The 23,351-nt window shown below is 45.0% G+C and overlaps 1 protein-coding gene across 1 annotated transcript in view; it reads right to left on the reverse strand.

The window, feature by feature from the left end:
• LOC146177171 (ionotropic receptor coreceptor Ir76b-like) overlaps window positions 1–10,026 on the reverse strand; it is a 44,794-nt gene extending 34,768 nt beyond the window's left edge. Inside the window, exons 1-4 of the mRNA XM_084581100.1 lie at window positions 9,980–10,026; window positions 7,684–7,845; window positions 6,206–6,359; window positions 4,303–4,520 (exon numbers count right to left, since the gene is read on the reverse strand). Of these exons, the coding sequence (XP_084437226.1) occupies window positions 4,303–4,520; window positions 6,206–6,359; window positions 7,684–7,845; window positions 9,980–10,000 (555 nt within the window). The 5' untranslated portion in view covers window positions 10,001–10,026. The remainder of the gene's footprint in view (window positions 1–4,302; window positions 4,521–6,205; window positions 6,360–7,683; window positions 7,846–9,979) is intronic.
• Window positions 10,027–23,351: the final 13,325 nt, after the last annotated feature.

The raw sequence follows: 23,351 nt of genomic DNA on the forward strand, positions 1-23,351 counted from the left end.
GTGCTACCTCGATGACGTCATCGTATTTTCACCAACCTTTGAAGGCCACCTCCATCGTGCTTCGGCTATTCTTGGCGTCTTCCGACGAACTGGCCTTCAGTTGAACTTCAAGAAGTGTACCTTTGGTCGCCGGGAACTCAAGGTCCTAGGACATTTAGTCAACACCCATGGCATCCAGCCGGACCCCGACAAAATTCGCGCTGTAAGGGATTTCCCTCATCCGAAATCTAGCAGCGACGTGCGTAGCTTCCTCGGACTTTGCTCATATTTCCGGGGATTTTTACCAAACTTCGCAGAAATAGCCCGTCCGCTCACGCAGCTTCTGAAAAAAGAGGTCTCCTTTACCTGGGGCCACGAACAATCGGCCGCCTTCGTCGCTCTTATTGCCCACCTCACCGTTCCGCCAGTGTTGGCTCACTTCAATCCGTCAGCGCCCACAGAAGCACGCACCGACGCAAGTGGTCATGGAATTGGTGCCGTTCTCGCACAACGTCAGCTCGGGTTACCTCGCGTCATCGCCTATGCCAGCCGACTCCTCTCTGCGGCTGAACAAAATTATTCCATCACTGAACGTGAGTGAGCCCTAGTTTGGGCCATTACAAAGTTCCGCCCTTACTTGTATGGGCGGCCATTCACAGTAGTCAATGACCACCACGCACTGTGTTGGCTTTCTACACTCAAAGACCCTACTGGCCGCCTTGGACGTTGGGCCTTGCGCCTTCAGGAGTACAATTTTTCAGTAGTTTATAAGTCTGGCCAGTTGCATCGAGACGCCGATTGCCTGTCCCGTCATCCAGTCGACCCGCCAAGCCAACCTGAATTTCTGATTTCTCCAACATTCGCCATGACCAACGCCAGGACCCTCAGCTTCGCGAAATTATCAATCGCCTCAGCGCCGATCGCCATGACCCTTCCCTTCGTTTGTTTGTGCTCCACGACGGCACCTTATACCGGCACAATATGCGACCTGATGGCCCCGACCTTCTACTAGTAGTCCCTCAGCACCTACGCTCAGCCGTCCTTCAACCGCTTCACGACGTTCCTACAGCGGGTCATCTAGGCGTCTCTCGTACATACGACAGTCTGCGTCGTCGGTTCTTTTGGCCAGGACTATATCGCGCAGTCCGCCGCTACGTAGCTGCCTTTGACCGCTGTCAACGCCGGAAAAAGCCATCAGTTTTACCAGCTGGACTTCTGCAGCCAATCGACATCCCCATAGACCCATTTTCTCGAGTGGGTCTGGATCTTCTAGGGCCTTTTCCACTGTCTGCATCGGGGAACAAATGGATTGCGTTGGCCACTGATTGCACCACACGCTACGCGGTCACACGAGCAATACCAACCAGTTGTGCACTGATGTCGCTGCTTTCCTCCTCAACGACGTTATACTCGTCCATGGAGCTCCCCGCCAACTGCTCACCGACCGTGGCCGTTGCTTTCTGGCTCGTATAGTTGACGTTCGTCATTCTTTCACGACTGCCTACCATCCAGAGACGAACGGGCTTACCGAACGACTTAACCGGACACTGACTGACATGTTGTCTATGTACGTTTCTGATGACCACCGTGACTGGGACATAACGCTGCCATTTGTGACATTCGCTTACAATTCGTCGCGTCACGACACTACCTGCTACTCCCCCTTCTATCTTCTATACGGCCGTGAACCTCTGCTTCCTTTTGACAGCCTGCTCCCGTCTGTCACCATTGCCAGCTCATATGCTCGTGACGCCATAGCCCGAGCTGATGCTGCCAGCGTTGTTGCTCGCAACCGACTCGCAGCCTCTCAGCACTCCCAGAAACGTCGCTATGATTCCTGTCATCGCAACACCGAGTATTCTTGCGGCTCTCTCTTGTTGCTTTGGGCTCCAGCTCGCCGCGTTGGCCTTTCGGAAAAACTTTTGCCCCGGTATACAGGACCCTACAGTATTTTACGACAAGTGACATCAGTGACATACGAAATTGCGCCCTTGCATCCCGTCCGCAATGCCTCTACACCACGCACCGAGACGGTCCATGTTGCACGCCTAAAACCATACTACATGGACCCTGGTTTGGACGCTAGTACGCACCGGGACGGTGCTTTTCAGCCGGCGGGGTAGTAAAGAAGACAAAGAGGGGGGGGGGGGGGGGGGGAAATGTAAAGAAGACAAAGAACAGAAAACGCTGCGGCATCGCCATCACCATCGCTTGTCTCCGGCGCCCTTCTCGCTCGCGCTGAAGCTGTGCCCTGCGGCTGGTAATTCGATCCTGCTGTGCCTAAAGTACTGCCAGCGCTAGACGTTCCAACCAACCATTAAATCCACATTTCAATATATATATATATATATATATATATATAGAGAGAGAGAGAGAGAGAGAGAGAGAGACAGAGTTAAAAAGAAAACCATACAGATTTCGCAGCGGGCAGCGGAGACAGCTCCCTGACTTTGTCTTCGACTCGAACGGCAGAAGTGTGTGTGGCAGTGTGATGCATACTCGAGGCCTGAATCTTTCGCAGCGGTCTCTGCTTCGACGTCCTGTGTGCTCTCAACTTGGCCATTGCGCTGTGAGAGTGCATACGTGTTTTACTTGCTGTGGACGCTTCCTGCTACCTACTATCTTGGTGGAGGTGCCGGCTTTGCCACTGTCCGTATCCCAGAATATTGCATTACGGAGCTTCACAGATGTGCTATATCAGAACTGCCACCATGACTCAACACGGCGACTGGCGCAACCTCACTGCCCCTACATTTACGATCGTGGCTCATCCCCATTACCCTGACACCATTTTCATCGCCTCAGGTGAAAACGTCGACAAATGGATGTCCATGTACTGTGTCAGCAGTACGAAAGGGGGACTTACCGTTCTGCTGAAAAACGCCATTTCTATTAGCCCTGCGCAGCGAGCCTATTGCACGACACCGAGGAGAAAGAATAATTGAGTTGGGATATCTTTAAAGAAAAGCTTCGCGCTCTCTTTGGACAAACAGATGTTCTGATGCTCGCGGCCAAAATGCCGTCAGTCGTGTGCGCAGTCCTGACCTGAAACCCACGTCACCTACATTTAAGACGGGCTGGCCTTATGCCACCAAGTTGATACCGCCATTTCGGGGTAAGAAAAGACTGGCAACACCTCGAATACCGCGGACGCCCTCATCAAGGGCAGTCTCTTCTAGGAAATAAAGAGCTGGCGCATACTACAGTGCTTTGACAATATTGCCATGTGGCGGCAAGATTTTCGTTTGTTATGCAGCAGCTACCATTGATTACACATCTGGCTTGGCCTTTCACCGTCGCCGACAGCGTCACCAAACTCAATTATATAAATGCTGACAGAGTCATGCAAATATATGTGTCCTTAAACTTTATATATCAGTGCTAGAAACAGAATAACTCGTATGAGGTCTTTTTGTCTTAATAGCAAGATTGTGTGCCTGACGATAGACGCCGTTTTTTTACAGAGCCCTACACGTCTTTAAAAGTGACCCGGAAAACAATTATATTGATTCTCCCACCATGTGGAAGTTTTCAAACATAAACGCTACTTTTCACTAAGGTTTATTACTCTAAAATGCTTGTATAGATTAAAACGCTCGCATATTAGCTCTAGAGTTTGACATGCAGGTAGCATACAATCGTCTATGGCCTTCAGTACCAGAATTGGAAGATTAACGTGAGTGATTTGATCAGAAATAATTCGAAATCCTCAGCATCTGCACTTTCGGCGGCCCAAAAGAAGCCGCTTTGGAGTGATGCTGAAGGCGATATTGACAATTGCAATATGATGACCAAGAGTATAGAAGTTATATCCAATTATAAGCATTAAAGTTACGAATGTCTCTAAATTGTGTGATGGGACGAAATTGGTTTGGATAATGGCGTTTATGTCAAAAAGTAAATCAAGGTACGAGAGCCGCCATAATGTAGAACTCCGCAAATATCGACTGCCTAGGGTTCTTTAGCGTGCGCTGACACCACACAGCACACAAGCGTCTTGCTTTTCTCCTGAAACAAAAATCAGATTTCTGTCAAATTTATATTCTTTCTATTATTCACCACGAGAGAAATTGTTTTCTGGAGCCAAAATATAAGCAAGATCTGGATGCATTGCAATTGATAATTTAAGGTGTGTTGGAGCAAGTGTGTTCAAATAATTTATAACTTAATGGCAGAAACGTCTCACGGTACTTGCTGAAAATTGTTCTGTCTTCAATTTTATGTGCAGTCTGGCTGTTAAAAATTCGATGGGATGTTTTTTCAATCCACTCCGTATTTTCTCAGATTTGGCTCCGCGGTATTGTGAACTAGATAAACTCTTACCTCCAAGTGCCGGGTAACTACGGTATTCTTGAGGAGGTAAACCTTGAGGTGAGGTTTAGCAGCGATGTCCTGCAGCGTGTTGATTCTCTCGAGCTCGTTTTTCACCAGGAGGCAGGCGCGCATGTGTCCCGTGAAGGCGTTCATGAGAACCACGATGGCTAACCACCAGGAGCCGCTTACCACTCGAAGCACTGTCCTATTTGGCGTTACCACAGACGCTGCAAAAGCGATTTGTGATATAAAGTGTGACGTCCGCTATTTTCAATATATTTTACGCCTAGTTCCCTAATAAATATGCAATGGAGAAAGACAATTAGAGCGATAATTCAAACCCTCGTAGTGCTGCATGCTGCAAACATCTTAGCCCGATGTAGGTTTTCTATGAAGTCAAAGTGTTTTTGATCCTGACGCTTTCACCTGTGCCTTGGAGCACTTGGAACTTAAGACATACATCCGTGATGGTTCACACTACCTCACATAGCCGATTCAGCCGGCGTAAATGGTGAAGGCATGAAATAGCTGCTCCCGCTGTGATGAGTGTGGACCTGCTTAGCAACGCACTGTGCGTGAGTAATGGTTTTACAGGTTCCATTCAATTTCTGAACCTTCGCTTCAGCACAAATTAATGTAAGATTGTGTTTAAACAAATGTTTGAGAAACACCTATCACAAACCAAATTGTTTATTAGAATCCGACGTTTCGGGACCAACTCGGTTCCTTTTGATTCAAGTACCCAACCAGGCGGAGTTCTGCCGAAGATGTTCTCGTTCAAGATTGTGTTGACTATCTTCATTGCAGAATATCTTTGACTGTATCCACTTGTCCTAGCTAACGTCCTATTGTCTTTCACGCCACGACCTCACCTCTAGTGTACAGCAGAAGAACGAATACAGAGCCCATTGGAAAGCCAACGCAGGTGGTGCCTAGGTCCTCCTTGTTGTTTGTCGCAAAGCAATATAATATTCAAAATTTGATACAAGAGTAACCTATGCTTCTAATACTCGAATTATTCGTCTTTGAATAGACAAAATAAGGGCTGTTATCTGGGAAATCTCTGATGTGAAGAAAATTTGCTCGAATAATCGTCTTATTCCTGCCATTTAACTTTGACCGGAGGCCCTTACGCCTGTAAAAAAGAATTACTAGACGTTGCATCTCGCAGTATAGGTGCAATGCTTCCATAAGAATATTTCAAAGGCATGAAAGCAACAATAAGAGTGTGTTTGAAAGCGAGTAATTCACCACAGAATATGCGTCGTCAATTCGTTCGGCATCAAGTAATCAAGTAGGGCCTATTGTGAGATTGCAGCTATAGAAAATTATGTCACCAGGGGTCTCAACGGACACCAGCACGTGTTGCAGGGGCAGTCAAGGGGGATTGAACGTGACTGGTTCGTATACCCGAAAGCCAATGTCTGTGTAGAGTGCGCACAACTCCTTTGAATTCATTGAATGAAAATCTTTAGTTTGGTTTGTGGGGCATAACGTCCCAAAGAGACTAAGAGTATGAAACACGGCTTAGAGGCTGCCTCCGGAAATTTCAACCACCTGGGCTTCTTTAACGTGCTTTGACACCACTCGGCACATAGGCGTCTTGCTTTGCACTGTAATGAAAAAGCAGCCGCTGAGGGCGGCATTCGATCTCGCACTTTTGGGCACATCAGGCGGGCTTCCTGAGTACTGCACCCCCACGGCGGGATACACTGAGGAGCCTATAAACCCGGCAGGGGACCGGCGAACTGATCTAGATAGTGCATCTGCGTCTTTGGATCTATCATGATGGCTGTACAATAGGTTTCAGACCAGACGAATAAAGCTCAAGCCCCGGTGTCAGGATGCTATTGTTGGCTCTTTAAATTCTTTTTAAGCTCTTTCCAAAGTAGATTTCTTCAAAGGCACCCACCTTCGCAAAACATGTTTTCGAAGAGCATCCAGAAGTGTTGGTTCCAGCATTTAGCGGCTAGAGCCATTTCTCCACGCATCCGGCTGGATGCCACATCCAGAATAGCCAAGACGGCGCTCAGTAGAGCCAGGAACAACAGAAGCAATGCCCATACCTACGAAATAGCAGCGCAGGAAACAGGAGAGAGTTTAGAAAAGGCGACCGTCTTTTTTCTCAAGACAGAAGGCCGTTCCACGAAGATTTAATGAAACTCTACTAAGCCTCACCAAACCAAGAAACTCCGCCGTTAGGCTTAGTGGACGTTCTTTGTAAGGCTAAAAAGATCATATATCCCCTCCTTCTGAAGCGCTTTTAGGCATCTACAGTGACATCTTTACTATCATAATTGCAAATGCTCCAGATTTAGAGAACTGCAGAGGGCCGTGAAGTGGTTGAGGACCTGAGTACCCACGATTTCTGCGTATAGGTGTCACCTGCCTTCCACGTTCTGCCGTTTCAATACTAGATCCGCAGCGGAAGCCAAGATTCCGGGCACTTGGAATATCTTAGACAACATATCCGTTAATGGACTACTCAAATTCTTAAACGCACAAGGGTTCAGTCAATGCTGTGAAATTTTACTGGGCGCCCTGTGTGTCCTAGTATTATAGGTTAACGAAACGGTTCAAACTAATTTCACATTCTTGTACTTCTTTTCTTTTCATCCTTTTATTCGAGATTCCACGCGTGTGGTAACACACTGGTCGCCATCTAGTTATCTCTTCACTTCTCCGCACACCTTCTCTGCATTTGTTATATTTGTCCCTCTCCTTCTCCCTTTCTCAGTCGGTAAAGTGCCCTCATAGTTAAAGTGGATTCATAGCCTCATAGTGCAGTCTTCGCCGGCCTGCTTCAGTGATATATAGACTTCGATTACAGAAGTTAGGCAAGCTTCTGAGGCCCGCATTAAAAAAAAAAACATCAGATCTCCACTGGTGAAAATTTCACCTTTGTGAAAAATAGGCTGAATTTCCTAACGGGTTCCTGGTTGGTCGCCGTATTTGCTTACGGTAAAGGGTATGCATTTCAAAGGGTTATACTTCGACTTTTACATCATTTCAATGCTCCCAACATAAGTGCAAAAAAAAAACACGTGTGCTTTCGCTTTCGCTTTCGTGGACATTTTTAAAGGAATAAGATTGCCGCAATATTTCTGAGAATCAAGGAGTCAAGTTTCAAACAAATAATTTAGCATTAACGTACAAAATGCCTTCATCTTGGTAACTGATGTGCTTTCCTGAACCAATCTGGGTGTCCAAGCCTCTATCACTTATGCTGACACTGTTGGAATAGTCAGAAAACTTGAGTCAGGGTGCTGTATTGAGTCGCACAGTAATTAGAGTTTTCAAGAATTGTTCTGAAGAAGTTCAAAAGTAAGTATATCACGAAAGAGTCCGTGACCTTTTGTAGGCCGCTGCAAACCTTGCACAATTGCTTACTTGTATATCAAATGTCAGCAAGTAGCCAGTGACATTGGTGTCCTGAATGTGGGTTCTGCCTGCCAGGATATTGATCGCCGCATTGAAAATCGGCGGCGTAGGGTCTGCCAGAGCGTCCTCATCAACACCTCTCGGGACACTTGGAAACGTCATATCGACGACCTGGAACGGAAGGCAGTTGCGGCAATTCCGTACGTTATACTCTTATATCTGCACAGAGCCAGTTATACAAACAGAATTCGAAGTCAACAAACCACTCGATTAGTTTAGCAGGATTTTATATTTGAAGCGCGGGTGCACGTTGTTGCTCTGGCGTGAAAAAGTAATGATTTATTAAACGTTAGCAAATAACCAGAAGGCACGACAAGGCGGCAGAATGCTAAGTTATTGAGCGGCGTTGTGGCAACAAAAGACAACTTTTTTATAACGAGCCCTGCTTTCACGGCCGTCTGTGATAATGCTGAAGCAAAATGTACGAAAATGAATGGTCCTGTATACTCAGCTCTCGAGGCCACAGTTCGTGGAAAGACATGCAAGCTATGTTCTGCATTAATAATTCACATTGATGACCTGAACGGTTGTTATGGTAATCCATGATTCGGAGCTACCAACCTATATCTTTATTCTGTTCCGTTTGCTTCAGCTTACCGTTCAGTCAAGTGTGCGCCACTAGAGAAGTTGAATTGGGTGATATGTTTTCTTAGGGGGCATTAGGTAAACAACCAGTGTCGCCAACTGTCCTAGGCAACGCTGAGAAGGAAATGGGATGAATATTTATCGCACATATTCACCTTGAGTACAATAGATAATTGGTCAGCCAGCTGTCCAAGATAGATAGGCTAAGGCTGTGCTTAGGAATTAAAATTTTAAAATAAAGCAGTGGCTATATTGCGCCCGTTAGGAGCAACAGAGTGCACTCTATGGCGGACGCCTTATAGAGTGCACCCTGTAGCTCCTAAAGGGCGCCTTATAGCCACTGCTATATTTAAAAAAAATTATTTCCACAGCACAGGATGCACTCTATGAGCCCCGCCGGGGTGGCGCAGTGATTACGGCGCTCGACTACCGCTCCCAAAGACGCGGGATCGAATCCCGGCCTCGGCAACCGCTTTTCGATGGAGGCGAAAAGCAAGGTGCCCGTGTGCTGTGCGATGTCAGTACACGTTAAAGAACCCCAGGTGGTGGAAATTTCCGGAGTCCTCCACTACGGCGTCTCTCATAGTCTGAGTCGCATTGGGACGTTAAACCCCACAAACCAACCAAGCACTCTATGAGATAAAGAGTTCAAGGCAATAGTATCGGGGCGGTAAGGGGCGAGGTCGTTGCTATTGTAATCGCCTCAGAGTACCTTTGAGATGATGAACGATGTCAAGGACGCGAAGCTGGGGTTAGGAACAATTTATCACGAGTACGCACGTAGGATACGCTGAAAATCTGTTTTCATAGTCACGTTGCTCCTCTATATCGTTTTCTGAACGTTCTAGATGCTCATTTTGAATTGCTTCATGTCGGACATCCTCTGCCACGAAATCCAATCAACTTCACCATTTTCTCCCACCTAATTTAGAGCTTTTCGTCCGTCTGTGCTTAACTTTATGGATGCAAATGGAATGCCGCAGTAGTTAGTTAACTAAGCGTCGCATCAGACTAATACCAAAAGTGGGCGCTGTACAACAGTGTGGTGGGACGCAAGGGTGCTAGAAACACCTACGTCAGCATGTTCACTGAGGTTTGTTTATTTAGGCTAAAACAACCCGAGGCACGAAATCTGAAGGTCGACTTTGGTTGCATAATGCGAGCCCAGATAGTGGTCCCAGTCACGTGATACTCTCACCCGAGAAATTAATTAATGAAAAGGTGCTATATATGTAATGAACTGCAAAGTGTTGAAAATAATAAAGTGAAAAATAAACGTATGAGACTAAAAATTTAAACATGAAACAATAAATAATATTAAATACAAAAAAAAAATGAACGGTGTAGACGTCAGAACCGGAGCAAAACACAGAACGATCTCATATTAAGGGGCTGAACGCGCAATTCGCGATGGTTCTCATTTCCGCATTATTGTTTTGAAACAGACATCATCATTGTCATTTGCCAAATCTAGTAGTTGCCGTAATCGGGTAATTTGTTGCCCTTGCTTTAGCCTTGAGGTATGGTCATGTTATAAAATTGTGTCAACAGGTATGAAGTATTATTTCGGCTTTCAGAGCAATACCAGGCCAGTCGCGCCATTCATATTGCCATTCGGGCATCAGAAATTAGGAACACGGATGACAAAAAATTGACTCACATTATTGGCGATGTCGGCCATCAGTCCCGCACTCCACGTGCCGTTCGGCGCCACGTTTCCGTAAGTAAGAACTGGTGGCAAATAGTAGGTGTAACTGTGAGAGGACGCGATAATCCGAACACCTTGTTTCACACCGACGCCGAAGCGCAAGCTGAACAGTCAGCAATATTTACCGGCTTCAATATTCAAAGACAGATTATTGCGTTTTTGTAAAATTTTTTCCTTTAATTACACCAACTCCTGGTTAAAAAGAGTTAAAAGAAATACGTGAGCTCAACTATCATCTCACACTGACCTTCATAACTCCATGAAAGCGAACAATAAGACATCCCAAGCTGAGAATTAAGTTGCTACTATATATATATATATAGCGAAGATCATTAACACTTCATTTAACTTCATTTATTCTTCGTCGACGGTTCGACCGGGGTCCGGTCTTGAAAAAGACCGGACCGCAGCCAAGAATGTCTTTTTGCAAACATATATATATATATATATATATATATATATATATATATATATATATATATATATATATATATATATATATATATATATATATATATATATATATATATATATATATATATATATATATATATATATATATATATATATACTCCGGCTTTCTTGTCATAATAGTTGTCCTCCAGAAACTGAATTGGACTCATATGCTATCGATGCGCAGTTAAATCTGGAAGCAATGCGTGGAGTTGCTGCAAATATCTGCAATTAGGAAACATAAGTCAGCGTCGCTCACGTGATTTCTTTGCCCTTAAAGGATGTATGACGCCTGATAACGCTAGCGGTTTCAAATTCTCTCCGGCCTTGGCCGCCAGCTGTGTTCCTATAGCGGCAGAATCAAGTACTTACGTGAGGGTCACAATGAAATGAGCATTGTTATGTTATTAAGATGGCTAACAGGTGGCCCATTCGCAAACAGGACGCGGGATCGAATCCAGGCCTCGGCGGCAACTTTTCGATGGAGGCGTAAAGCAAGGCGCCCGTGCGCTGTGCGATGTCAGTGCACGTTAAAGAAACCCAGGTGGTCGAAATTTCTGGAGTCCTCTACTACGGCGTCTCTCATAACCTGAGTTGCTTTGGGACGTTAAACCCCACAAAGCAACCAACCAAACAGTCTGTCCACCCGTACAGTAAAACCATGTATGCCTGTTTATTCTTCAACCGCGTGGAAGTAGAATGCAACGCCTCCTAGCGGGTCCTGCCCTCCACAACGTTTAAAACTGAAGGTAATGCAAGGAAAATGAAAAAGCTATATAGGTTACTTGTGAAGCTCAATCGTTTATATTTTTTTAACAAACTGCACTAAAAGCAAAACTAGTCGTTCGGAATACTGATTACGGATTATTGTCATGTATTAGTTTTTTCAGCAGTCATGTAACAAATGCTACCTTGTTTTACAATAGACATCGCTTCACAACATGAAATATATTTATTTCGACATTTGCAGTACATTTACCGCCTACCATTTTGAGGCGGCAGCCGAGCCGCAGAACGCGGCCAGTAGCTAGAGTCATTATGACTCTTTCAAGCAAATTTCTCTACCAAAAAAATCATATATTCTAATCAACACCTAAATTACATGTATATGAAAGGATGCACCGATAACTTGTTATGCTTTTCTCAGACATTCAATATATGTCTTCCAAGGGACGCCATAGTATTAAACGGCCAATAAACAAATTGATTTTGAGCCATTACGACATTGATTAGTAGCCACTCGAGGAGACCTGTAGACAGCTGAGTGTACGTTATAAATGTTTTTGGTCGAGAAGCGAAATATCTTGCCCTCTATTTCACGATAAATTCCTTACAGGGTTTGCACGAATTGTTTACGACGAGAGGCATCTTGATATGTGGTGTTCTTTGTTGCTCATGAGCCACGGAACCACATGAGCCACACGGAACCAGAAATTGATGCGCATGCTATTATAGTTGTCGTCTCGCGTCAACGTTTACCAGCATGGAGAATAAATGTGTGCAACCAAATGCCAGGTCATTTCCCGGAGCAAAGTTAACGTGCTCGAGTCACGTCATCGTTGCGTAGGATTTGTGACATCCAGGTTTCTGAGCTTATTTCTCACAGTTTTTAAGCAGAGAATTGAAGGGGAACTGAGGGGGACTCAGGGGTGCGTTATTATAGAATTTAAAGGAGCGAACAGTCTACGAGTTCAAGGCGAACGTTGGCGATACGTTTTCTGTATTTCGTTATTGGTATCGAGAAGAGTTAGTCTTATGATGATGCTTAGGGATAAAGAATACTAAAGCAAAGCGGCACGTTGTTTTTCCTTCCCCTTCGCATTTAGTATTCTTTATCCCTAAACATTATCGTAAGACTAACTCTTTTCTATACCAATAACACACAAAAAAATATCGCCAACGTTAGCCTTTGAGTCGTAGACTGTTCTCTTTTTTAAATTACACAGATTTTGGTTCTCTTAGCAGGTGTCTAGTTTGTTGTGGCTAAAGGAACTTTCCGGATGATATTTACGGTTGATAGGTACTTACGAACAGTTCAAGTTCTTTCTCACAGACGATAGCAAGATGTCCGTAATTCCAGTCACGTGAGTTTGGTTGTTTACGAGTCGGACGTCGCAAACAAGTGGTAGCTGAAAACAAAAAAGTGAGATTGACGCGAGGATATTAACGTTTATTTAGCTATGGCTTTCGGCGTTCCACGGTGCCCTCGTCACCAGAACAGGCGGATAACGTGAAGCCGAATCATGGAAAGAATGTGAACGAACTTCAAGGAAGCCTACAGCCCATCTCTTAGCTACTACACGCAGCACTACCACCTAACAAGCCTATGCAACAACAACGGGATCCTAGCCCCGTGACACGCGAAAGCAGAACAGCGACCAGTGCGAAAAGGAATGCGCTTTTTGCTGCATGCACCGCTGCACCGAGTTGCTGAGTCAGCTATTCAAGCGAGTACTGAATAAAACTGGCCAATAAGCTTCATGTGTCGTAAAGAAAACTGTGGCACCTGTAATGCTTAGTAACTGATTCATTGAAGTGGTCAATGCCGCCTCCCGAGCGGCAAAGGCAATGTCGTGCCCCATTCCCCATTGCTGCTAGTTAAGAGTTGTGCGCTCGAGGCGTTTAGGGGTGAAATGCCTGTGCGATGTGCTTGGCAGTGCTCTAACCCTTCGCGACCTGTTTTCATATTGCCGTGGTATATAGTAACCTGTATTGCGTGCTACCAACAACAGCTGGAATGCAGCCATACACGAGAGTAATTTAGATACAATAATAAAATTACAGTAGCTTCTTTACTTTTCCTAGTATTTTTGTAATGTAACAGATTGCGTCTCCAATATGGTAATTTCCCATGTAAATATTTATTTTCGCGCAGTTTTTCGCAAGCAAGAGTTATTCATTACTTTCTAAATTACTTTTACTGAAGTGCACCACTTCTCTTTCAGTACACAACATTTTAGAGTGCTGCCAAAGTCGAAACAATGCTCGGCAAGCGCAGGTCAGAACAACTGATGGCAAAATGAGATGCAGTTAGAAGCGCGTAGTGACACACTGTTAAATCGGCTAAGGCACAGTGATGCCTGGTTACACTTGTCGCCACAGGGCGAAGAGCGCTGTTTGGGGGTAGAGACATGCGGAAATGTCAATGACGCGAACATTACTGAGCGGAAACTGCTAAGTCAATTCCTAAAAACAAGCAAGAAAAAAATAATCTGATTCGCAGGCTATAAATGGTGAAGAGAGCTCTGGGTGAGCAAGGCGCTGGGATTGCCGCTTGATTCTTCATTGAGAGCAATGAAAGTAAACAGCCTTCAACCACGTTTCTCTTTTCGAATCCCGGCCCTGGCGGTCGCTTTTCGATGGAGGCGAAAAGCAAAGCGCCCGTGTGCTGTGCGATGTCAGTGCACATTAAAGAACCCCAGGTGGTCGAAATTTCTGAAGCCATCCACTACGGCGTGTATCATAGCCTGAGTCGCTTTGAGACGTTAAACCCCATAAACCAACCAACCAACTCAACCCGACCGACCGACCGACCGACCGACCGACCGACCGACCGACCGACCGACCTGATGTAAAGCTTGCCGCCACAGGTGTAATTCTTTTTCCTATGGCTCGAAATTCGAGGCGTATATTCTCTGAAACAATACCTACGTAGTCACGAAGCGAATGTTCTAGCTATGCTTTTAGCTAAGCTCAAAAGTGTAAAGTATGAGAGAACCCTCTTTTCGCACAGACGCTCGCGACGTGCTTTGAAAATATCTAGATCATACTTTAAAATATGATGTTTAGATATCAGATATAGGTCATGTTTACCTATTTTATCATCATCATCAGCATCAGCCGTATTATACCCGCTTCAAGACGATGGCCTTTCCCATATTCCTCCAATTATCCCGGTTCTGTGATAGCTGCATCCACTTCCCCCCGTGAACTGAACTTAACCTCATCCGCCCACATGACTTTCGGCCGCTCCCTGCTAGGCTTTCCTTCTCTTGGAATCCAATTTATTACCCTCAGTGACCATCGGTTATTCTCTCTTTGAGCTACATTTATTTTTTAGTTTATTGAGTAAATCGGTTCAAATTATTCCGCGTTCTCTTTGCTTACCGGAAGGACGCCGACACGCAGATGGCAACGCATTGTGGTTCGTCTCTCCTGCTTGAGGCTTGTCAGTGATGAGTGTGCCTGTCAAGCATGGAGCTCCACATGGAATACCACTGCTTTTATAGCAGATGTCCCAGCGTGCAGAATGACATTACTCATTCCGATCCTTCCACTAAGTGGGGGAAGCATCGATTCACTGAAAATATTGAAAGTAAATGTTGTTTCTAATAAGGTCCTGCTAGGTCGATTTTGGAGGCTTTTGAACTAGGATTATGAATGGACCACGAGCTACCCCATTTCGACGAATATGATTAATTCTGGCTTGAAGTCTGTAGGCCTATTTTATAACGCTGATGTCAAAGACGTAATTGATGTCCCGGTTGAGTTATTTGATTTCATTTAGGTCGCTGGCTTTTCAAATGGACATGCGCTTTCATAGAGATGCGTATCTGCGTAAACATCATAGTTTTGGAAATCAAATGCAACGAGCGAAGCATAGACACGTCAGGTCGGTTACATTGCTATGAATATTTACGCAGTGGTCAATACTACTTCTCCAAGCTTACAATAGAGTCGGTTGTTTTCAGTTAATTTACATATATTTCAACGTTACATGAAAAAACAAATAAGATTTCTTAATCTAGTTTGGCTGGACAGGAGCAAGTTACAGCTGGCTGCACTTTTAATCTGGTTCCACGTAGGTTCCAATTATACGTGCAAATTTTAAAAACTGTTTTGCTTATAAGTGGGACATTTTTAAAAGTTCCACTTATAACTGGAACCTATGTGGAACCAGATTAAGAATGTAGGAACTCTGTCGAGCATATGTCGCACCGTTGCAAAGCACTAGGCAGAGCAGATGATTCGTGATGAATGAAATTATATACTCAAAAGTTGACAATGTTCACAAGGTTAACGAGAGTTATTGCTTTAATATTTATGGAAGACATTGCTTTCACAGACATTGCATAGATATTTATTTATGGAAGAAACGCCATGTAGTGATAACACAGTTAACCCACTTAGCGGTTCTCCATAAGGTGTTCTTGCGCCTCAAACTTCTACCTGTATGTTCCCTTTGTACGCATTTGAAACGAATATTAGTGAATTGATATTGAAAGAAAGATTTGGCGTAATGTGCGGTTAATAATTGTAAATACAACACATGTAAATGCATTTTAAGCCTTGAAGTCTATCAAAGGAAGCTGAGGAAACTATAAACATCTGCTAAATATTAAACATGATTTCTCATGACCGGCTTCCTTACAAATGATAGTACAACGTGGGGCAGAAACTAATCTTTTTTGCACAGTATTTCTACGAAAATGTATACAAAAGAATACCGCTACTCTGACATATCAATGAAAAAGACTAGAATACTTTTTGCACCGTGGGGCAAAACAGGGTTCCGAAAGACAGCTTTGTACCCGATCTGAATACGTCCCTAGCCAACTTCGAGGGATCTGATATCTAATTACTCAGGTAAAATATACATAGTAATCTGAAGTATTGTGACCATAAACCATTCGGACATGGCTGAAGAAGGACATAAAAGATTGGTACACTCCCTAATCGTACACTGTATGAGAAAGTGGCTCAGTTTGTTCAAGCGGTGCCTATATTGGAAACAAGCTAAAGTGCGCCAGGGAGAATTTCAGTAGCAATGTAAGCACACGTTGAAGAAAGTTTGATCTCTGCGCATACATTTCATGCTTTACTTTGAACAGCACCACATGATTGCCTGAAAATTCATGACATGTATATTTCAGCTTGTTTCATGGCTTGAAATGGAAGTAGAACACTTCCTCTACATTCCAGTAGCCTAAGTGTTCAGCATCACCATATTTTTGCGGGCATATAGCACTTCCAAACCAAGCATGCGTCAGTGCGATAATATTTTACGTGACGATAACGTGTATAGAAAAAGCTAATATATGCACTTTACCACAACTAAGTAAGCCAAAGAAAAACGTGCTTTTATTCGTTATTAAGAAGTACAAAAAACGCCAAAACTGCGACGTGTTGGTGAACATGATTTACTGGGGTATGATAATATATATCAGATAAAAGACGCTCCATATATATTTTTCAATGCTGCTGTGGGCAGGGAGACAAATGCGTCATATTGTACAATGTTTGAACGCTTAGCACTGGACAGTGAAGGCTGCTCTGCCGCCCAAAAACATGTGTCATGATTAGTACTATAGCACCGGAAGCTCTGGCTTGAATCCTATTCACACTGAATTTTTTGTGTGTTCATTCACATTTCCAAGTAAACTAAATTGCATAGATGGTGACATCTATGTCGCTATAACGTGATGTATATTATTGATAGGTGGTGTAATCGACTGAGCACGGAAACACAGCAGAGAATTGGTTGCGTCATAATATGATGATATATGCTTTACAGGCCAGCGACGCTTGCGCGTGCTCTCCACCCCGCGCAACCGCCCACCGGCTTCAACATATTTGAGGGAATTGTAATATTATCACCTTTATCAACTTGTATGCAGCCACTGCCCGCGGGCAAATAGCTCACAGCATGATCAATTCTATGCCATGGCTTCGCCGTTCAGTTACTATCTGGACATAAGAAACGCCTCAACTTGCCCTTTATCTGCACCATGAATATCTTTTGCCCACCAGTAGTGGCGAAAACTCTTATTTCAGTCCGCGACGGTGTGCGGAAATCCAAATCCAGACTCCACCTCCTTTCTTCTATTCTAACTCGCGTCATCTTAAATTGTAACGGCTTGTATCATTAGGTGCTGATGTTTATTGCTCTGACAGGCTACCCTCGCTTTCTCTACAAGTCGAAGTTGTCATCATTAGTGGGCTCCCTGCTTTTGGCATGGTGCAAAAGCTTTACCTTGCTTTTCTCTGAGATGATGGTCCAGGTCTTGTTTTCTGCATCGACGCGGACATAGCAGACATGCGATGGGAGTCAGCAGTAGTTTAGTTCGGACGCTTTGTACGTTCGTTCAGCTACAGATGAGAAGCAGTTCACATCCGATTGCATGGCTGCGAGTAGCTCAAGATTCCTTGCTTGAGCTGCTACGTAGATGCTGTTCCCTTCCGTGTCAGAGAAGTATTATTTAGACAGAAAGCTAACCAACTTTGTCCGCAGTATAACTACATATTTGTACATTGGCCAAGCTGATAGAGTGCATGTGGACCAGTACAAGGGGCCGAGTAAGCACTTGCCGATCTGCATGATTCGTTTTGTTAGAGTTCAGATTCGGCGCAGCCATCCTGAAAACGGTGGTGGCGTTTCGCAGCGCACACATTCTTCTGCCGCATAGCGCGACGTCATTGGAAAAGCGGGGCAAGTAATATGTTTCTGGAAAAATGAAATTAAAACAGAATCACTCAGCGGTGGATTCATTGTGAGAAGGCTGTACGGTTTCCTTGCACATATTCACAGGAATAATCCCAAAACCGAGGCTCATATATGGTTTCATCACATGGTGAGGGTGAAATATTTATAAACCATGACGAAAAAAGGAACGTTCACAATGCGAACCACCTATCATAGAACAGGTGCGAAGCGGTGAAGTGATTGAGCCAGGCTTCTATTTGCCGCCACAATTGTTCAAACTCACTTCTGCTTGGCATGCACCGTTTACACGAAACCAAAGTTATAGCGGGGACCTCACGCCATCTTTGATGAAGGTACCAGATAGGAAAACAAATGTTACGCCTTCTTGTGTACACCTGCAGAATATTTACGAAAGATTGTGGGACATGCGGGGGGCTGGTTTATTGTGAAAGCAATACTACTCCCACTTTCAAGCCTTCGGGTGACCCGGTCGCAGCTACGTCTTCGCAACGTGACGCTTTGACGTCAGATCCCACGTGACACACGGGCTGGTAGGAGCTGCCAACTTGGGTCTCTCGTTTCACATGGTTCGGTTATGTCAGAATCAGCCTGCTAGAACCCTGGCATTCACGTTACCCTTATAGGCCACTAAGACACGTTCATACGGTTTGGTAAAAGCGGGGTTTTATAAGTGGGCTGAGGAAGAAGAAAAACAAGAAGAACGCTCGGTCACCCGCAGCTAATGCTTTCGCTCAATATTTGGTTCAGCAGCGTTGAACCTTTCTAATTGTTTAGTGTACTTCTAAAACACCAACTATACCCCAACATTCACTTTAACAACCACACCCGAAAGGACCTTTAGCTATTCAATGCACGTTCAACGATAAAGCCTAATTCGAATTCTTTCACGTGACTTATGGGAACTAATCGCTGCAAAGCCGCTTATTCGAAACAGGCCATTGAAGACACATGTGGACACTTTACCTTATCCTCTTCGGCTGATCCCGAGCTGTAGGTTAGATTCTTATTTGGCAGCATATTAGCACGCAGGCATATAGAGCTGCGCCTTTTTATGGAAGCAGCACTCCGTAATTCTGAAGAAATCAACGTCTTCAAGAAGTTTAGAAAATGGTTAGGAAGCAAGCCTAGCGTTGCGACATAAAATAGGTGCAGCTTGTGCCAAGCGTGCATTTGCCATAAATTTCTTTTCACTAGCGTCTTGTTTATCGTCTCTTGAAGTACAGCTCCCACACTACAGCGGAGTGGTTGTCAAAAATTATCCGTTTTGAGAAATTCTTCAAAGTGCCAGTGCAGCCGAAGTACAGCTAGGCGTAGGCCCCCATAGAGAAACATACTTACGTAAAGAGCGGACACTCGAGCCGTTTTGCGGCCGAACAAGTAAGGGTCTGACCACCCGCCAGACGGCGTAGCGATCTGTTCTTCCACTTCACCTCAAAGATAGACAGCTCGTCATGCGTCAACCGGATTTCATCCAAACGTCCCATTTCTATATAGACGTTGGTGTTGCACCGGTCATGTGCTGCCGGTGCCGCCCACCTCACCGTGCATTGTAACGCGTCGCCTCGGTTTTTCGGTAACTTGTTTTCTTTTGTTCATAGAAACGTTCAGTGTTTCTTGAGCTAAGAACATGTTTGCAGATTGTTTGTGACGCTGTGTGAACGTATTTTAACGCGGTAGCGTTAAGCAGCTCGTGTCGCAGAAAATCCGGTGTCATCGGCGTCGGCGGCGTTGGCCGTGAGCGATAAATCCCGGCATGCACTTCATAAATAAAAAGCAACTTCCAAGATGGGCTGGGTGGGAATCGAACCAGGGTCTCTGGAGTGTGAGACGGAGACGCTACCAGTCAGCCACGAGTTTTTCTTTTTTTTTTCGTTATTGCCGACTTGGACATTCAAAACAAGACGATGAACAATAAAACGTGCCAGCACATTTTCGCGTGACACGGCGGGTTAAAACGTTTTCAGTTACGAGTCGATGCTTGAAAGCGGTACAAAAGCGCTTCTAGTGAATGCGGTGCTGCCTTAGAAACGTGCCGTAGAACGTTATACTGCGGTGTATATCGGTAATTATGAGCATGTTACTTACAGAAGTCGCAGTTACACGAGTAGCGAAGTACGTTTCCGCTACATTTCTTCTGCGCTCTGCGCACATGCAGAGCCATCTTCCGGCAAACACAGAAGAACCCCTCCTCGCAATGTGCGGCGCTGCCCCGACACGTGGCGCGCCACTCGCCCCTGACGCTTAAGCATCGCCTTAAGAGTGGAACGCGATAGCGTTATTGCACCTCGTTCGCACCGCCCACTCGTTCGCTCGGTATGCTCGGTGCGAACGAGGTGCAATAACGCTATCGCGTTCCACTCTTGAAGGCGAAGCTTAAGCGTCCTCCAAATTTTTGTACATGTAACAAAATATAAGCCATCAAGAAGATTTACCAAGCATCACCCCGTTTGTTGTTGGGCTCTTCTACGGAAGGGCATGTGCATTACTTGCAAGCATAATTTTCGAAAAGTTATTTAAAACGCATTCCCTTTAAACACCATTTGTGATCTGCGACTCACCCGTGACATATAATTGTTTTATTTGGCGGTGCTCGAGCAGTGTAATGCACATTTTAAGTCTTGTAAAGCATGTTTACTCCGCTGTATATGAAAGGTGCGTGCGGCTTGGCTGGTTCGCAAGCGCCTGTTTTAATTTTCTCCGCGTTACTTGTAATTTCAACATCAATCTGGTATAGTAGGCTCTGGGTCATACTGACGCGCACTATTATAATCTTTATTATCTGCTGTGAAGAGCCGCGGACATATGGCCTCATCGCTTTGCTTGTAACGCGCACAATGATCTAAGCAAAGCCTCGACTATTTTTTGTTCTGTTTGGGCATGCTCATGCCACCGAGCAAGGCTTTGTAGTTTTCCCCGGCGAGCTAGATGCCCAAGAAATATATCGAATGAATGAAGCCACCCACATTTAGTTTTACACTGTTTCAGGTTGTTCAAGACTTCCGGCTTCCAGATCAAGGCTTTGCCGTCATTTCTTTCTTGCTGCTGTTTGTAATAAGATGCATTTCATAATGTGATCAGTCTTCGTTTTAACCAACGCAATGTGTAAAAAAGAAAAATAGACTGCTTGTGTGAAACCACTGCCTCTTATTCTGTGCAAGTGAGAAAAGCGGCTCAATATCGGTAAAAATCACAATGAGAACATCTCTGATCGTATTATTCTTATCTGCATGAACTAATTCAGCCTTGCTTAGGTCCTCTGAGGAGCTTGGTGGTATTTCGAGTAAAATTGTTGCGATCCGCGGTTTCATTATATCTGTATTTATGGCATGCTTAGCAATAATTAAAGCCTTTGCACTACACTTTAGACGATAAAGTTGAATACTTTATTAGCCAATTGTAAATCAGTTTCGAAGGCAATGCTATCAAAACTGAAACCGAGACAGACAGAAATCACGAGCCTAAAACCTTGAAGGACGATACTACCGGTCTGACCAGCCGCTCGGGGCGCTGACGGTAGAGCCGCAGTTCGGCCGCAGTGCCCTACGGGAGTATCCGCTCTTTACGTAAGGATGTTTCTCTATGAGGCCCCTGCCATAAGCATTCCCTACCGATCAGTTCCTGGGGGGGGACCTTGCCTGAGGTGTTGAATGGATGATGATGGGCTGATGAGTTATGTGTGACTCTGGGGCACGGCACCTTCGGGTGTCAATCCCCCTCCCAATCTGACAACGGCAAGAGTACACATACTTTTTATGATAGAAACCATTGTTACGAAGCGCACCTGACAATATCAAAGTGAATGGTTAGATTCATTTTCTATATTCTTTTCACAGAGGTGTAACTGGGCTAGTCAGCTGAGAAACGCAGTGTACATAATGCCTCATATTGCACACACGTCTTGCCATATACTGGGCGGCGTTGACCTACCAGTTCCAGCACCGTAGGGCCAGGAACAGCCACCTTTCACCACCTCACTACCTGGGTTCCATCCCGACAACCCGAGGCTGCGTTTCCATGGAGGTGAAATGAAATGGCGTTCGTGTGCTGTGCGACGTGAGTGGTTGTTGTTGCGGCTGTAGGAAGAAGGAAAAGAAAATTCGTGCGCCTCTTACTGGCTTTGTAGCTGAGCCACCTCCGCTGCCTCGTGCGGACAGAACAGAAAATAGAGAAGATAAGGAAAAAGAGGAGGAAGAGAAAGACGAGCACCACAACAACAGCCGTTGCCCACCACCGAAGCAGTGGCGGGTGCAATAGCATAAGTATTCGGGAGGTTTGGCTCTCTTCCCTCCGCTACAGATGAGACCTTTATTTCCACTTTGTGCGTGAAAGAATAGACGTGCACAAGTTGCTCGCTTTGTTGAGCGATGTGCCTCGTTCCTTACGCTTTGCGCACCAATCGCGCATTTTCTCGGCACGGGTGCATTTGTGCCGCTGGGATCGCCGCTTCTTTTCCTCACCATTCGATGACAGCATTCTTTCAAGCACCTGCCTTTCCGCTCTTTTCGGCGGCAGTACTTGAATCCTTGCTTTCTTTCTTTTGGTGCCAGCTCTTTCAATCTGCCGGTAACCAGAGCGGGTATGGCGCCGGCATCGTGGCCGCGCTTGCATTGCGGCCAGTAGCGCATGACGCACTGCCAGTCGCTTCCGAACAAGGCTCTCTCACGTCAGCCCGCGAGCTAGGCATATACACTGCAGGCTCGCCACTCAAGTTACTCTGATCCGCCGGTGTGCCGCAGCGCTCAGCGCTAGCCGGCGATTATTTCTGATAATTTAGGCAAGCAGCACATCAAAAAACAAATAACAACAGAAAACAATAAATTCCTCTGAAAATCATAAATAAAGACTAATACTATGCGTTATTTTTACCCAATAAGATCTCTTTGACTAAGACTATTAGTCGTAATTTTGGGATGAACGACATGGTTTCTTTTATGGCCGGGAGAACATATTAGAGGAGGCTAACAGTGTGGAACTGAATGTCGGCGATAGCTCAGTTGAAATAGGGAACAATGCTGGTTTTAATGTTTATTTTATTCACATATTTCTCGCTAAACCGCAACTATTTCTGTTGACAAATCGCTTGATTGAGTTATAGGAAAGGGAAGGCGCAGTGCCTGGCACACGTCTGGGCGGACATCTGACCCGCGCCGCAAGGCAAGGGAGGAAGGCGGGACTGTAACAAGTAAAATTTGGGGCCGCCCTAGCGGACGACATTGCAATATTTTCCACAATCTGGGGATCTCTAAACTTCACTCAGGCATGGGCAGTATCGAAGATACATGTATTTGATATTTTCTTTAGATACATTTTGTGTATCTGTTTTAGGTGCCGTGTACTGAAAACGAAAGTATCAGTATTGAAAATACATATTTAGTGTATCATGTAATTCAATGATACTCGATACGAAACAAAACTGCAAATATTGAA

The sequence above is a fragment of the Amblyomma maculatum genome, chromosome 10 (genome assembly GCF_055883805.1).
Source record: "Amblyomma maculatum isolate TAMU_Amacu chromosome 10, ASM5588380v1, whole genome shotgun sequence".
In the NCBI taxonomy this organism is placed as follows: domain Eukaryota; kingdom Metazoa; phylum Arthropoda; class Arachnida; order Ixodida; family Ixodidae; genus Amblyomma; species Amblyomma maculatum.